The sequence below is a fragment of the Neopelma chrysocephalum genome, unplaced genomic scaffold, assembly GCF_003984885.1.
Source record: "Neopelma chrysocephalum unplaced genomic scaffold, ASM398488v2 Primary Assembly neopelma1_104, whole genome shotgun sequence".
In the NCBI taxonomy this organism is placed as follows: domain Eukaryota; kingdom Metazoa; phylum Chordata; class Aves; order Passeriformes; family Pipridae; genus Neopelma; species Neopelma chrysocephalum.
In genome coordinates, this window is record NW_020897768.1 from 2,336,900 (window position 1) to 2,354,295 (window position 17,396).

The 17,396-nt window shown below is 38.6% G+C and overlaps 1 protein-coding gene across 29 annotated transcripts in view; it reads right to left on the reverse strand.

Annotated features, from left to right (window-relative positions):
• KHDRBS2 (KH RNA binding domain containing, signal transduction associated 2) overlaps positions 1 to 17,396 on the reverse strand; it is a 380,194-nt gene that overhangs the window by 210,632 nt on the left and 152,166 nt on the right. For all 29 annotated transcript variants that reach the window (XR_003536306.1, XR_003536303.1, XR_003536310.1 and 26 more), the window contains exon 4: positions 101 to 247. Coding sequence is in view for 2 of the 29 variants with exons in the window: in XM_027696003.1 (XP_027551804.1) it covers positions 101 to 247 (147 nt within the window). In the remaining 27 variants the exon portion in view is untranslated. The remainder of the gene's footprint in view (positions 1 to 100; positions 248 to 17,396) is intronic.

Genomic DNA, 17,396 nt, shown 5'->3' on the forward strand with positions numbered 1-17,396 from the left:
AGAACTTTTCTTTTTCTTGATCTAACGGTGCTTAAAGAAGGTACAAATTCAATGCAACAAAACCATAACCAGTCACAGAAAAATGTTACAAGTCACTTACAGGAACCAGGAATTTTTTTATTTCTTCCAAGGCATGACTCATACGAGAATACGCCTCCCCAGGCGGAGCAAAAACTTCAATTAATACGTGGAGCTCATCACTCAAGTGCGCGTATTTGGCTTCTCCACTTTTCCTTAGTTCTTCCTCCTACAAAAAAAGGGTAGGTTTGTTTTTAGAACTGAAAATGTACTAATTTTGCAGTGATTTAGAATTTACAGAGAATATGACAGAAGGACATAATATAAGCAATCTTTTAAACCCTTTGAGAAATAAAAGTCTAGTACAAGCCACTTAAAGATTTAAAAATCAATTTTGAGCGTTTGAATGATAAAACCAGCATAATTACCATCTACAACAGATTTTAATCAGCACATGCTAAATACTCCAAAAGCAAGTAGTGACATATTAAATCCATTATTGAAAAGCTGCATTCATCTATCCGAATCTTAGCTCTTAACAAAAAATAAAAAATAAAGATCCATTTAACCATTTTGGAACACTTTAACAAATGCTATGGTTTTGTAATGTCTTTAGGTTCTTTAATGCATTTCTGCAGCCTGTACATTTCAGTATCGCTAAAGGAAAATATGCCCTAGTACTTCTGTTTGAGACACAGAATCACAGGATGGTTTGGGTGTGAAGGGACCTTAAAGACCATCTGGTTCCAGCCTCCCTGCCACGGACATGGACACCTTCCACTAGACCAGGTTGCTCAGGGCCCCATCCAACCTGGCCTTGAATACTTCCAGGGATGGGGCATTGCTAACTTCTCTGAGCTACTTGTTCCAGTGTCTCACCATCCTAATAGTGAAGAACCTTTTCCTAATATCTAATCTAAACTTACTCTCAGTTTAAAGCCACCATTCCTTGTCCCTTCAGTATATGCCCTTGTAAAAAGTCTCTCTCCGGCTTTCTTGTAGCGTCCTTCAGGTACCGGAATGCTGACCTAAGTTCATCCTGAGCCTTCTCTTTTCCAGGCTGAACAACCCAAATTCTCTTCATAGCAGAGGCCTCCAGTACTGATCATCTTTGAGGTCCTCCTTTGGACTTGCTCCAACAGGTCCATGAGCTTCTTATATTGGGGTCCCCAGAGGTGCACTCAGTACTCAATGATGTCTGAGTTTCAGTCCCAGTTCTGATACAGAGTAGCTATGCAACCCAGTGTGCATCAGTTAAGATGGCAAATCACCTCACCTAGATTTATCTCAACCATCTTTGAGTCCCAAGGTCCCAGTTTTCCAGATATAAAACAAGTCTAACAATCCTAATTCATGTTAGAGTAATGTTCTGAAACATCAATCCACTTTCTTACACAAAGCTTTGAGATAGCAAATGCAAATTGCAATACAAATGCATGGTAGTAACCACTTCATAAAAAGCAAAGATATAAAATAGTGTTTATGATAATGGCACTGGCTATGACAACAAAATGAAAAATTTATGACATTACTACACAAGAAAGACATAAGTAATGCTAAAGATATGACGAGTTGAAATCTCAGTCTTCAAAAATATTTTGAGAAATGTAATTTAGAAGAAAATATGTAGATATAGAAAATATAGTCAAAGAAAGAAGTAAACTAATTTACTGGAAATTGGTGAAGTTACAGCTTTCTAGTACATACTAAAATAATAGTTTATGTACACTTAGCTAAAATATAAAAATTGTAACAACAGATTACAATTCTTACTGACTTAGCCTATTTAATTCTGCATTAACTTCACTTAATTTAGCCTTGAATACCTTACACCATTTCTTGACACCAAAAATATTTGCATGATGCTATGCTTCTAACAATAGGCATATAGTTCTTTTTATCCACAGTAGAAGATCCAGCACCAATGATTTTTTGATTTTTCACAGAATACACAAGGATAACATTCCTTTAATGAATTTCTGCAGCCTGTACATTTTAGCTCCAGAGTCCTAGACCTGACTCCAGACTAAGTCAATGTTTTGCAGATGACGATAAAATCATAACTCAATAAATGTGACCTATGATTTTATTTTTAAAAGTTGAAAATTGACCTAATTGTTTTCAACTGAAACTTAAAAATTAAGATAAGCAGCACAGATGGCAGAGTATTTTTATTTTTACAGTTAAAGTATCTTTGGCATTTTAGCTTATTATCCAAATGTCCATAAGAACCATAGCATAATATAAGAATCCATCACGATATGTTACAATACTTTTCAGTTTTCTGGAAAAAATCCCCACACATTTGATTGTTGCTTTCCGAATTATATGACATAAAGTATTTCAAAAGAATTAAGTTTTAGTAGTTATAAAGTGACATCCTAGAAATTGCTGGAATTTTCTTTCATTGCTTTTTTAAAATTCTGGGAAAAAAAACAAAACACCAGGAAGCCCCAGAAGCTGTCTTTCAGGAGAAGACTGCCAATAAACTTTGTAAAAACTATATACTGGATCATTTTTCAAATGTAGGAAAAATAAAAAATAATGTTTGGCTCATTATTTTAATGAGGATTTTACACAGCTAAGACATCAGTAACATGATTTGATAACACAGACCTGTCTTACAGAAAGTTAGGTATATGCTTCTACAGTGGTAACAATAATTATTATGTTTCTCTTTTATTTCCTCAAAAAAACCCAGGAATTCTTAAAATACATCATTTTATAACCTGCCTCCTTGGATCAGCACATGCTTTCTGTCACTATTTGGCAGTCATTTCTGTAGGAAATGACTGCTTCTATTTAGGATGAAAGTACTGCCCCTTCTCTAGCATTGCAGTTGGTTTTGCTTCCTGCTAGTTGTAGCCTTGCTGCACAAACTAAGTTTGCATTAGAAGCCACAGAGCCTTCCTGGAGCTCAGCTTTGGTTTAGCTTCCTAGGAGAGGAGTCCTATAAGCTCTGCTCACTATATGTAATGGGAATTGGGAACGATCAGGAGACTCTCCTCTAAACTGTGCTTCTGAGTTAAACTAAAACACTAACGAATAAACACCCCATGTAGCCCTGGTAAGGACTGAGATGGGTTATGAGACTTTCTAGCACATGGTACATTAAGGCGGAATAGGTGAGATCATCATAAATCTATTTTATATGTGTTCTTTACAAGGCTATCTGAATGCTGATGGCCTTGCAAGGCCCTGACAGTCTCTAATGCACCAGTGCAATTACCTGAGGACTTTGGCTGTTTCTTGTATAATTTCGCCTTAACCACCTGTGAGGTCCAGGTATTCTCTGTGGCGCTGTCTGTAAGTTTTGTCAGAGTCTCATAGCTTTTTATGTTCCATGATTCCCCACATCATGTCCAGCAGTTTTCTAGACTCTGTTCAGCTTGCACAGCCTTGGCCAGGGTCTACCCAGCAGCCAAGTTGTTTGCCCACAGCCCAAGCACAGAAATTATAACTGCTTAAGCCTACTCATGTAGACATGAACCAAATCACAGTGAAGGGTGACTTGTATTGAAAGACTGATGGATTCACTGTAGAGAACAACCCTGAAAACAATGAAAATGCAGTTAAGCCTTAGGCACTGGATCTTAAGGTAGAAAAAAACAAACCTGGGACCTAATCAGTTCTAATTTATAAAATGAATGGAATAAATTTCCTGGGATTCTCTATCAGTGATGGCAATTGCTCTTAGTACTCATTCTCAGGTTAACAGTATGGTTCTTATTTAGTTCATTGGTGATGAAGTTTAACTTCACTACAGGTTGAGCACATCACCCTCCAGAGACAACTGCTCCCTCATCCTGATCCTCTTCTGCTTCCTTCTGCATGCCAATTCCCTTCACTTCTCAAGACTGAAAGAACCCAGCTCCACCCACATTATTTGCTTCAGGCTTCCTTCACCCTTACTTGCTGCCTTACAGCATGTCTGTCACATGGTGTTCAAGTCCATCCACGCTCCACCCGGTGCATGGCTCCACAACCCACTCCTTCATAAAAGGTAACAGGTATTTTGAAATACCTGTTGTGTTTTATAATTTTCAGTTGCCCAAAGCAGGGAAAATGAATTATAAAACTCTAAAGCAGAAATATCAGGAGTACCAATGTCTGCAAAAGTGAAGCTTGTAACTGATAAGAACATAAAGGCCAAGAAAAATGATGAATTATGTCTGCATATGAAAGCAGTCTTACCACTTAAAAGAAAAAAAATATGTTGACAGAGAATGACACTCTGTCTGGAATCTTGGTCAAAATGCTTGAATAAAAACACTGGAATAAAGTTGAAAGAAGAAATGGAGTTTGCATGGCAAACAAAGTTACACAGTCCAGATTGATGAATAAAATAACAATAAAATAACAAGATATCAAAGAATAATAGAAAAGAAACTTGCAACAGGAATTGTGTAGATCTCAGAGATAAATTTCATCAATGCAATACACAGAACTTCCTATAATATAACAAATACAGCTACGAAAAGAAATCATGTGTACTTGAAGAACAATAAGAGATTGTGGATTTGCAGTGGATTTGCAATGTTGCAAGAAATTTGCAAAGAAAAGCATAGTGCAGAGACTAGACAAAGATGATAATCACAGTGCTGCTGCTACACAGGCATTATTCATAAGATCAATGGGCAGTCCTACAGAATAAAATTAATGAACACGCAGTTTGACAATTGCAAACCTATTTATTTTTCATCTGGACACAAATGAAAAAATCAAGACGTTGTCTGCTACACTGTAGTAAAAGTAACAGTGAACTACAGGATAACAAGTAAATCAGAATAGATATAATTTCTTGGTGGTACTGGTTTGGATTTAAAAAAACTTTCAAGTCCTAGGAACAGAGAACAAAAGAGAGGAAAAATTCGATAACGAATGAAGCATTGGAATGGTATTCAGCAGAGTACAGAGTGAAGCTAAAAGACTCTTAGCTGTTCCTTGACTTTTATTTTTAAACCATGTATTTTCACTCCAGGAAGAAAATAAAGATGGAGGTGGTGAGTACATGAGGAGAGCTCACACAGCAGAGCAAAGAGAGTGCATGTACAATACCTGCAATAAGCCACAGAGACCCCACAATGAAATACAGGTATGTAGAAAGAACATTTCTTACAAGAGAGGAAACTACTGAAGATACAGGTGACAACAATTATTTTTCTATATTTGCTGCATCATTAAAATTTTCATAGTTCCTTTGGTGAAATGAAGCAGAGAATTGTGTACATTCAGTACTGCCTTAGGCAAACAGGCCCTTCAATTCAAGGGTGCTTTATTTCCTGATGTTTTTCATAACGAAATATGACAACATCTTAATGGCTAAGAGGGACTAAGTCGTACCTAGATCACATTTTTGTTTAGATAGGTGAAAAGGAAAACAAAGACAAATCAGCAGAAGAATGTCATGAGAACACAACCACTGAATAACTATTGAAAGAACCCTAAAACCAGGGGTGAAGGTTAAATGAAGAAAAAATATAAATTCTGTGAAAAAAATAAATGTCTAGGAGAAAGGTCAACAAATTAAAGTGATGTGTGCCAAAAATGAGGCAACAGCTGGTGACCAGTGTGACCAACAACTCTTTGTATAAATTCCTTGCCAGAAAACTAAGAGCAGGGATAAGAGTTCGCAAACCTACAAATGCTCCTACACTTGTACAAATCTAAGCAGAAGCTAAAACAGCCCAGGTAAGAACCACCTGGGCATTAAACAATTACTGCTAGAACTAAACAAGCTGACGATATTCAATGAATACAACCAACGAATTGCAAGTTTGCAAAGCTAATGTAGGAAATTAAAGATCCTCAAGAAATGCACAATCACCATACCAAAAGATGCCTCGTAGGTCTAAGTTCATCTTAAAACTTATGATCACAACTAGGGACCACTGCAGTCAGGGTGCTTTCAGATTCAGGAAGAAGACTTTGCTTTAATTAACTACAGTAGAAATCATGCTTTCATTTATGAGAGGCTAATTAGCAACTTGTTGCAACCACAATTACAGTGTAGGTTGTTTGAACTCCTAACAAGATGTTACACTTCTACTATGGGCAAAAATCTACCATCTAAGAAATCATCTTCTTTTTTTTTTCTTAATCAAAGAATTATTAGTAGTCTTGTTCCACACTAACAATTGCAGCTCAAATTCCATACAGGTAACGTACACTTTCTCGTAACATAAACTTCCTAGTGCCTGACCCTTTCCCTTGCGTTATGCTTACCCTTCCACTGCCCTGGGACTCCTAAGGTTAATGGCTTCAGCTGAGGGGGGGTGACATTCACATGAGTTGCAGTACCCTGTGGCCTTTGCTGCAAGATGCATAATACTGATTGCGATAATTTCTTCCTGTTCTCTCCCGGAAGCACTTCGGGATGTTTTTAGGTGTGTGAACAAGCTATATACATTGTTCTTTCTCCACTGTTTAGCAACTCCATTTCCCATCCAAATTCACTAGATATGGTAAGTTTTACACATGCTGAGTATGTTTTCTGTGCTCTCTTTGTTACTGATGAAGTGATTTTACTCAGATCTCAAGGCTGCATTCCTTTTGTAACCTGTCACTGACATTGATGCCAAGCTCCTATTTACAGCCCTGGAGCATTTCTTATCACCCCATGCCTTTGCTTTCCAGTTCTGCACTCCCATCCCACCCCTGTATTCCCCTGTGCTGCAGTTTTATTCTAGGGCCACAGCAGCATCCACCACACAGAATAAAGAGTTATTATCGCCATCCATTTATTACAGATATAGTACAAACCTAGGCAAAAGGTAAAGCAACATAGGCAAGAATCACTCAGCCATTACATAACTGCTGTTAGAAGTCAGTAAGCTCACAGGGAGCTGGGGGCAGACCCCAGCCAGCCCAGAGCAAGGCTGGCAGGTCCCAGCTTTAGCACAAAGCCTGCAGCCTGCAACAAGTGATGGCAACATCATATTTACTGAGACACAGGGCTACCAGTGTCAGTAGAAAGATAACATAAGTAATTAATTGCCTTTGCTGACCAGGTCTGAAAAACACTCTTGGGATATAGAGATTTTTTTTTCAGCTACGAATGTTTAATTTTCAACCTAAATGCATACCTGGACTTGAGGCCTGCTGCTTCCAATGCACTCTCTAGTTCAACCAATGCTAGATTATACACTATCTCAGGGTATAAACACAACCATTTGGGCTCTGCCACAGTGTGAGCTCTGATGGCAACAGCTACTGCTGAGGATGAGTCTCTGCACAAAGGGATCAAAACTAATGAGCACAAACTGTATTCCCCAACCATCCCTGTAGGAAGGGCTCACTATGATACAGGGTTTTGCTCAATTACAGGCAGGCTGCTGACAGCCAATGCCAAAACAATGCATTCAAAAGGATAAATACAGTTATTTAGTGATTTTAAAAAATGAAGTGTAGAGAGATATTATACTGACTGATGGCATTGTAAGAACTTTAAGAGCTTACTGTGTCAAAAATAAAGCAACAAGCCTGTGTCAAAAGAGAAACAGATCCTTTGAGTAAAGGAGGCATAACTCTGTTTACACCAGTTGGAGGAAAACATACCTTCTTTTCCTGTGCTGTTATTTTTACTTTCCAGAAATTATTTTACTACTTCTATTACATCACTCTAGCTCTATTTATTTAATTATGTTTAGAGCTAAGTTATTTTAGTTTTATAATTTTTAATCCAAGAGATTACAGAAAGAGAGAGAGGGTGAACAGTCACCTTAAAGTGATACAAATGTTACAGACACTAGAAAGCTCTGTTGATGTTTTAAGTAATTCTACAAGCTAGCTGATGACAGATTATCAGTCATCTTGAAAAGAAGGTTAACTGAATTTATGCTAAGAATTCCACAAGCTGACCACAACTTATTTATCAATAATTCTTATTATTCAGGAAACATTAATCTGTGAAGTATAAAGCGTTCTCAAAAGCTGTGTTTAATAAAAACCAGTATTTTAAATTTTAAATATACAAAGAGGAAAATTTAAATTAAATACATGTATAATCTTTTTATTCCTTCTTTGTCATTAAGGTTTATTATTATTATATCAGTCCTACAAGAACAGAGTTTTTTTCTCCAAAGAATAAATAGAATACTTGTATCACAAGATTCAAAAGGGCATTCTGTCTTTAAGTATGAAAAGAAATGTTTTTCAGTTCTCCATATTCTGAATTATTTTTTTGCTACAGGCTATTGAACTGAGGTATAAGTAAACTCCAGTTGTATAACAGTCAGTACTTTAAAGACTTTGGTTTTAGTCACGTGAAGGAAATAGTAGAAAGAATATTTCTACTATATAGAGAATATAGAGAAAATTCTGGAAGGAAAATCCATGCCTAAGCTATTTTAAGCATAAGCAGATCTAAATTTGTATTTTGAAAGAGTCAATCAGAAGAGGTCTAATGTGTGCACTCACCTTTGACTATAAAGGAACCTGAAGCTTCCCTTTGGCAATTCATTTATTTGTATATTTAAAGCTAATTTCATGATGAAGGCTTCAAGTACCCACTTGAAGGTAAATACCTGCTTAACCATCCATTTCATGAAGGATGCTTCCCCAAATACCAGCCTAGAGAATAAATCCACTGATGCACGAAGGTATTACTTCAACACTAAGGTATTGCTGTTGTAGGTCCCTACGTAAAGAGACTTCCAAGCCTTTCCCAATCTAACTATGTAACCTACTCACTTATAGCTGCAAAAGAACCTAAACACCCAAGATTTAGGCATGACTTTGATTCTAAACACCAAATTGTGGCCATCTGATTTCCTGTTCAATTGCTTCCTATCCCTGAAACCTATAGATTCCAGAGTTGTCCACAGGAATACTCCTCAGACTATAGTGTCTGGACAGCAATGCCACATGAGGGTGAAAGAGATCTGATAATTATTTCAGGCTTAAGGTTCTCTGGGATTCATAAAGTAGCAAGGAAGTAAGACAGATGTTCCAAATTCACTCCTACTGAATATAAAAGCAGCGCTGCTGCCCTTTTCCTTAATGAGGGAACAGTTGGAGAGCTCATCAAGTTACGCATTACGAAAGATAGGAAATAGGTGTTCATTTTAGAGAAGTTGCTAGATGAGTCCCACAAGAACCATTTGGAGACGTGTTCTGCTAAACTATTCATAACCGATCCAGAAAATGAGCTGAACAGTAATAAAAATTCTCCAGTGATAAAGACCAGCTTTATCTGTGTGCACAGATTCTAGATGACGTTATTTCAGGAGAAAGATCTTGAAGGCATTACATTAAGATCTACAGAAAGAACTTGTTCAGTGTTCAATACCAATTAAAAGGGCATTGTCTATTAGGTAATTTTTAAGAAGGAAAAGAAATGAAACTGCAAAACTTGTATGAGACCGCTCTGGTGCCACAATTTAAATAAGTATAGAAACAAAACAGGTCAAGATGAAAAGGATGATTTCGAGTATGGAAGTATTTTCATATTAGAGGCTAAATACCAAAGTCTTGCCAATCTTAATGTTTCTGCAGTTCAGAATGTCCTTAAACAACTAATTCTTGGAAAACTTCTCAATTTTCACTAGTTCTTATGTTCTTACCCAAACTTTTCAACCTTTTGCAGGAGTTTCAGACTGAGCCCACTCTTACATTCTTCTGTCACATTCAGGAACATGAACCCATGAACATGGGGCATGATGTGTTGCATACATACAGAAAAAAAACCAATGCAGATCCAATATATTTTTCCTGTGTGTCCTATGACACTTGCAATTGCTTGCTGATGTGTTAGGTGTATCTTTTATCACCTATTACATAGATGTGCATGCTTAAGGCGGTTATGTGTCAAATATGGAACTCACTTCTGATGTTAAAGATCCTGTTACTAATTAGCATTCAAATGAGCTCAAAGTAGTATTACAGGTGCTTCTTTTAAAAAGCAAGGCAACACTTGAGCCACTCTGATTGCTCATTACAATCAGAGCTGAGAGAGTGCAGAGGAGAGCGATTTACAGCCACTTTCAGCTGCAAATTCAGGAATCATGCCTGCTGCAAGATGTTCAGAGAACCGCCTGCTGCCTTCATCTCCTCACCTCACCTTCTGCGGTGGCAGCCTCCCCCATCCCTTCCATGCAGCAGGACTTTTTGAAGGATAATGTTGTTGACCAACCCTTTCAAGTCCGACCTGCAAGCCCAAGGTTTAAAAGTTCAAACTGATGATCCCATTTAATTCCTCATTGCTTTTTCTACTGAGTCTCCACCATCGAGGTTTCCATGTTAATGATCTGCACCCTGAAAGGTGACAGGAAAGGTCCTTCCCTAATCAGTTGACATGAGGGAAGGGACTTCTCCCTCAGTGTCCTATAACAGGATAACAGGTATCACATGGCTTTCAGCAGTTCAAAGACCTCTCTGATAAACTGTATTATAAAGTTCATTTTCCTGGCTGATAGTCGATAATTATTTCCTACAGGCTTTCCTTTGATTAACCACAACATTGCAAACAAAAGCAGTAAATGGATTTGAGTATTCTACCACAAATTTAGAAGAAACCACTATTTTCTTATACCCCTTTGATTCTCATGCAGTGATGTGAAAACCACATCAAATAGAGGGAAGCCACAATGGCAGAGACAAACTGAACTCTGGGGAATGGAGGAGGAAAAGGAAGTTCATAAATAATTGGCAAGCACTGTATCTCTGATGGAATTTACTCAGATGAAAACGTTTCAATACCTGAACTGACTTATAAAACACACTAACTTCTGATGGTATTGCAAATAACAGACAAATAACTGAAATATCAACCAGTCTGTCACCGTTTTGCACAAGCATATCCTTTTTCTGAGCCAGAATTTTAATGTCTTGCAAATGACACGTTCCTTCTCACGTGTGACAGTTACATGTGACTTTGCAGGTTTCACTTACTTTTTCTTTTCTTGTTTTGCATGATGACAAAGAACATACACACATTTTTCAATGGCAAAATTGCTTGTCCCTCTACTATCTAGAGAATCTAACTATTCACATTTAGACAAATAAATATTTATGAGATTTCAAGTTCTTGGATGATTTCTCATAAACATGTCAGAAACAGTTAACAGATGAGTATGTTATAGCAATATTACATATATCATAAAATCATAGAATGAATCATAAAATAGCCTAGGTTGGAAAGGACCTTAAACATCACCTAGTTCCAAACCTCCTGCCACGGGCAGGGATACCTTCCTCTAGACCAGGTTCCTCAGAGCCCTATCCAACCCGGCCTTGAACATTTCCAGCAGGGCATCCACAACTTCTCTGGGCAGACTGTTCCAGTGCCTCACCGCTCTCACAGTAAAGAATGTTTTCCTAATATCTAATCTAAACCTATTCTCAGTTTGGATCCATTAGCTCCATGCTCTTGTAAAAAGTCCCTCTCCAGCTTTCTTGTAGGCTCCCTTCAGATACTGAAAGGCCACAATTAGGTCACCCTTAAGCCTTCTCTTTTCCAGGCTGAACAATCCCAATTCTCTCAGCCTTTGCTCATAGGAGAGGTGCTCTATCTCTAATCACCTTGGTGGCCTCCTCTGGACTCGCTCCAACAGGCTGATGCCCTTCCTGTGCTGGGGACCAATCATGACTTTATGTCTGACAGATTTACTGAATGCAAATAAAATAGCTTGCAAATAGATTCTCAGTCATCTCAGCTATGATGGGGATCGCTCTGCAAAGACGGAAAAACACATTTTCTAATCTTCTCATAATGGAAATCAGTAAGGATATTAGTCCATTATAAGCTGTAAATGAGTTGACTAAAAACCCTGATTTTTTAAATGAGTAGTGATTACAGCAATTCTAACAGCAATTTACTAGAAGGCTCATTTTCATGGAATGTGCAGAGTACTCAGACCATGTACAATTTGGGTAACAGCAGCTCCGTGGCTGTGTAGTCAGGACCTGACCTGAACTCTGTATCATGAGAGAATAACTTAAGAAGCTACCAGTCATAAAGGAAAAGTAAAGGAAGTCAAAATGAATTCTGTCAAGTTTGTCTATCTTGAGATAACTTGGCTGGGGGCGATGATGGTAGCTTTTGGCCAGGATAACTTAGCCTATGACTTCAACAGAAACTCCAGTGTTCCTCACTGCAAATTTTTAGAATACATTACCTACCTAAGAAAAACAAAGATACATTCTCACTGGAATGCAGACTGACTCCTTTGGCACGGTACATGCAAATCCTAGTATCACAAAGAAAGTAGTCTGAAGGATGTCAAGGGCTTTCCTCTGGGAAGTCCAACATTCAGAATTTCATGCTGTTCTCTGTAGTGCCCCAAAGAAAACACCAGGTGTGTTCACTTCAGAGAAGCTTACTCCTTGCTGAAGAGTCACTGGTACTAAACTGGCCAGGCCAAGATGTCAGTGCCCAAGTGCAGCCTGGGCATTCCCTCTAAAAGCTCACAGTGTGCTGCTCCTGATTCTCTACCCAGAACTTCCCATCTCCCATAAGCATCCAAATCAGCATGGAATATCCTCAACACACCAAACAAACATCAAACTGCAAGAGTAAAAAAAAAATTAAAATTCAGTTTAAAACAGATAATTGTACTCCAGAAAAGGTTAAGTACCTGCAATCTTCAAAGAGTCAGCTAATTTTACTGCACTAAAAATTAATATTCATTTTGCACTTAAGTTTTATAATCCAGATCATCCTTGGCAATTTAAAGCACTCCTCCAACCCCCTTTATGTGCTCGGATTTATGGAAGAAGAAATAACCTTGTGCACAGGCTTTGAATATTGCAAAATTTTCATTACATGGTAGCCATATCTCAGATAATCACAAAATATGCAGATTACATTAATCAATTAGAGTCAATTCTGCTTAATGTCACTATCAGTTTACAACAAAATTTCCCTCTATTAAAAGCTTTTTTCTAGGAAACACTGTAACCTGCCTCTGGCTGAAAATGAAGCATTTTATTTGTTTTACAGTTCTTTAGTGCTTTAGCACCTGTGGTCTCCCTTGTTGCTCATTTTCAATACCAGTACAAATGAATGTAAACTAAAATTGAACAACAGCCCTGTTTACGGCAGACTTTCTCCACAGCTTTGAGACAAAAGATGAGGATATTTTTACTGCTGTGCGAACATTCTTAAATGCTCCAACTCATATTAAACAGTGAAAAAACCCTACATTTCTTGTTCTTTCTCTCCATCTCTCCTAAATTGAAAAAAGGGAAAAATAAAAAAATATTTCCTAAATCAGGAATATGTGCACCACAGAAACCGAGCAAAGCTTCAACTCCTAGCAGACCTAGCTCCTTGTGTTCCATTTTCCATCTGAATGCTGGGTTTTTTGAGTCAAAGTGTGCAAAGACCAAATTACTCAAGTTCTTTGAGGACATCAGGCTGTATTCGACCCCAGGTCTTTGCTGATGTGCTGGATCTGAAACAAAGGTCTCAGTTTGAAAAGATAGTTATAGGACAGCTGAACAATTATTTGTGTTCCTTAAGTGGGATTCATTTACCTTGACTTAGGTAAGCCAGATATTTAAGCCTCAACTAGACACAGCGAGCTCTCAATGGAAAGAAACAGGCACTTTCACAGGGTGACTAATTTCAAGCTGAGGCTGGTGTTCAAGATTATTTGGTAGTTTAGGTGAATAAGTCAGTTTAAGGATCTGAGCATCTTTTTGGATCTGCCCAAATCTTGTTAATAAAGAAGAAATCAAAATACAATTGGTTAACTATGAAAATGTTATCAAAAACCCCAGCAAAAACCTAGGACTGGATTATTTTATAAAAAATTATTAGTATGAAGGGAAAAAATACAAAGCACCAGAGCCATGTTAGACAAGTTTAAAGACTGCTGGCAACATTTTGGAAACTGGCTGAAGGATCACAAACACCATTTTAACTATTCAGGAAAAGATAACATATCCAGCAGGATTCTGAAACATTGTATATACCAATTTTCTCCTCCAAACACATATTTCTCCTCCAAACACCTGTTTTCACTGGGCATGCTGGATGAAAATTGCAGTATTTTACAACTGACCTAGATGTTATGCTGCTAGTGACACGGAGAGCAAAGAAAGAGCTGAAAACTTAAGCAAATGCTGGCTGAAATGTTACTATTACCAGCTTCATGCCTATTTTTTTCTGCTGCACAGTGTAATTCTTATTTCACTCTGAAACAGTTGGTGATTGCAAAAGCAACACTGGCCAACAGATTCTGGTATGATTTAAGAGGGATGATATATCTAATTATGAGAAACTCCATTTGTTCTCTTTTCATTTAACGTAAGTTACAGAGGGATTTGACAGTGATGGAGTTCACAAGCAGAAAAGCCACATGGTTCTCAGGCTCCAGGGACCTATGGGAATGCTGCTGCACCACAGCAGCTGATTAATTAACCCTCTCTCAGCTGTTGTTTACCAATTATATCCTTTTGCCACCAATAAATCTGACATGCAAGGACAGGTTCTGCCCCTCTGCAGTCTGAACAGTGGCACCATGGCCATCACATTATATTACGGCACACACCTGAGATGCAGGGAGCAGTCTGGGAAAAGTGCTTGAGATGCCTCTTTGGTAACAAGAGCATGACACATTTCCATTAACAGTGCTCCTCTACCCCTGGCCATGATGGGGACTCTTGATCCCTTGGCTCACTTGCCTCCCAGTCTTCTGCTGTCCCTCCCTTGGTCCTTGCGACCTGCTCCTGTGGCTGCAGTGCCCCCTCCAGCACCAGACTGCACACACATTTCCTTGGCATGTCCTTCCTTCATTCTCACAGAGAGCCCTCTACCTGCTGGGGACTTACGTGTAAAGTGGCTAACAGCAAGGAAAGATGTTTGCCTGCCTGCCCTTTTTTTTTTAATTAAATTTTGCTATTTCTCAGTACCTCTCTGAGTCCCATTCTGTCAGAGGCTGCTATGCTACAAATGTTCAGTGGCAAAAAAATCATCTTGTCAATCATTCCTTGCTGCTGCTGTTTTGGCAGACTGCATTCACCAGTGCTTGCCTCAGCCCATGTTGCCTGTCTTTGCCTGCCCTGCTGCCAGCAGCACACAGGCAGCAGGTTGGCAAGCACATGGGGAGACAGGCACAAGGGCAATGGAGCATTTCTCCCTGGGACACAGGGTCGCTAAGAGTCCACTGATCACAAACCGTCTAATCCACTCACGTGTTAGTTTTCAATCTTTCTGCCACCATCTCCTCAGACACAAGGGAGGGTGACAAATGAGACGAACCATCATGTTTGTGATAGAGACAGGAGATATGATTCTTCTGCGTCTGTGGAAATGCAGATCAGCAACTGTAGCATCCTGCTGTGCAGGAAGAGAAATTAAATGCCGCTTTCAGGTGAATAATATGCAAAATAAATGTAATCCACATATAGCACAGCAATGATCCGGACTGTCTAAAAACAACTTCAAACTGTTGGCAGAATTAAAGTCCCAAACCTGTTGATTTTGTGCTTAGTTCCGTGCTTTGCAATTGCTCTTATTTCATGCCTACCATGAGAACATATTTGAGTAACTGTTGCTAACGTCTCCTATCACATAGGATCGTACAGTCTCTGGACAATGAGTAGGAAACAAAGGTTATCAAACTGAGGCCCCACAAATTTCTTTTGCAAAGAAAGCAGAAAAGCTGTTTTTTCAAATTACATAAGTATTGATAGGAATGCAGCAATGCATTTATAGGTTTACCTGTAAAGTTCAGAGTCCTCTTCCCTACATCAGCACATGTGATTGAAATACTTGTAACTTTGAGGAGGTCCTGTCAGCTTTCCTCTTGCTTAGCTTACGAAGCCGTATTGGTAACAACAGCATGTAAAGAAAGAAACTGTGATGATATCTGTTTTCTGAAATTAATGTAGAGCCAGATAATATTATTGCTATTACTACCCAATATTTTGCATGCCACTGTATAACATGTTTCTAGGGGAAAAAAACCAAAAAAACCCATAAGGCTGTGTTAGAAAAAGTCCCAGCAGGTGAAGGGGAGAAGCGGACTGGCTGCCTGCCAGACCCACTCAGTCCAACACCAGCTCAACAGCTAGGGCTCCCTGAGATTCCCTGAGATCCCAAGGAAGGGATCTTGGAGTATGTGTTGAAGTGATGTATTGGTTTAGCTTTAAGTTTTATTTTAATTTGTGAACACAGTAGTTAGGTAGATGTATTGCTATGAAGTGCCATGCATTAATCTTAACTTTAAAGGATTTTCCTTTGCTTTATAATTCCCCCCTTATAACGTACTACTATGAAACACACTGTTAAAAAACCTAAAAGTATGATTTTGAGCACCTATTACTTTCAGGCCAGAGTACAAAGGGTCAGTATAGAAACAATGTCCAAGATGAAATAAATCATCCCATTTGCCAGTACATGAGGCCTGTGACTGCTGAATAGTTTTGTAATCAATCCATGCCATATCCTGTGAGCCAGCCACCCAGTGTTTCTACCACTTTCTGAATCTCAGCACAGCATGCAAGTGTTTTAATTCAGACTTAGTCTTCTGCAGTGCAAAATCAAAGCATTCTGGTTTCACATTCGAAAATCTGCATCCTTTAAGTTTGTAACAGCTTTTGGTCCACATTATGATTGACAAATGGTTTAAGCACAGCAGTCTCTTTTAGTGTCTCCAATATAGCTCATTACAGTGCTCATCTAAATAGTGTGAGTTTTTTCCTGCCTATTTTCAGTAGACTGCTTTGTATTTTATTTCTCTTATTTCCATTCATTTTCTTCTACCCAGATGGGTCAAACATATTTGCAAACATACTCTTTGGGGAATCTTTTCAGCTGCTTCCCAAGTGTGTTCATAAAGAAACAGGTGACTTGGAAACAGAATCCTTCTGTTCTCTGCTCACAGAAATTGAGCTTTCATTTTCATGAGAAAAAGAGTTAGAGGTCTAGAAGGAAAGGGTATGTAAAATGCAGTAATGAAGGCAGGAAATAATATGTTTTTCTTTCTTGGTATGTTGTTTATTTAGGTTTGTATAGGCTAACTGAAGGTTTTAAGATCACATTTCTGATTTTCTGCTCCTAGTGGATTAGAAAAGGGATGTGAGTGTGCTCTGTGTAACGGATAATGGTGGTTTCAAACCACAGCACCAGATTTTCTCACATCTTTTTTTTCTTTTTTTGAGGAGCTACTTCCCTGTTGCTTGATCTGAGAATTAACTCTGTTCTGCTCTGGTTTGTGACAAATTGAACACCATAAGACATTGATCAGGTGCACCCATCAGGTTGTGTGGAGCTGTTTTGCTGTGCAGGCTGCTTGGTGTCCACAGAAGCACCAGGGCAGAGCCTCTGTGGTAGCCCTGGGGAGAGCCCTGGAGACCAAAGCACTGACAGACATCAGTATATCGCCACTAAACTTGAGAGAACAGCTACAACAGTTCTTCACCAAAACAGC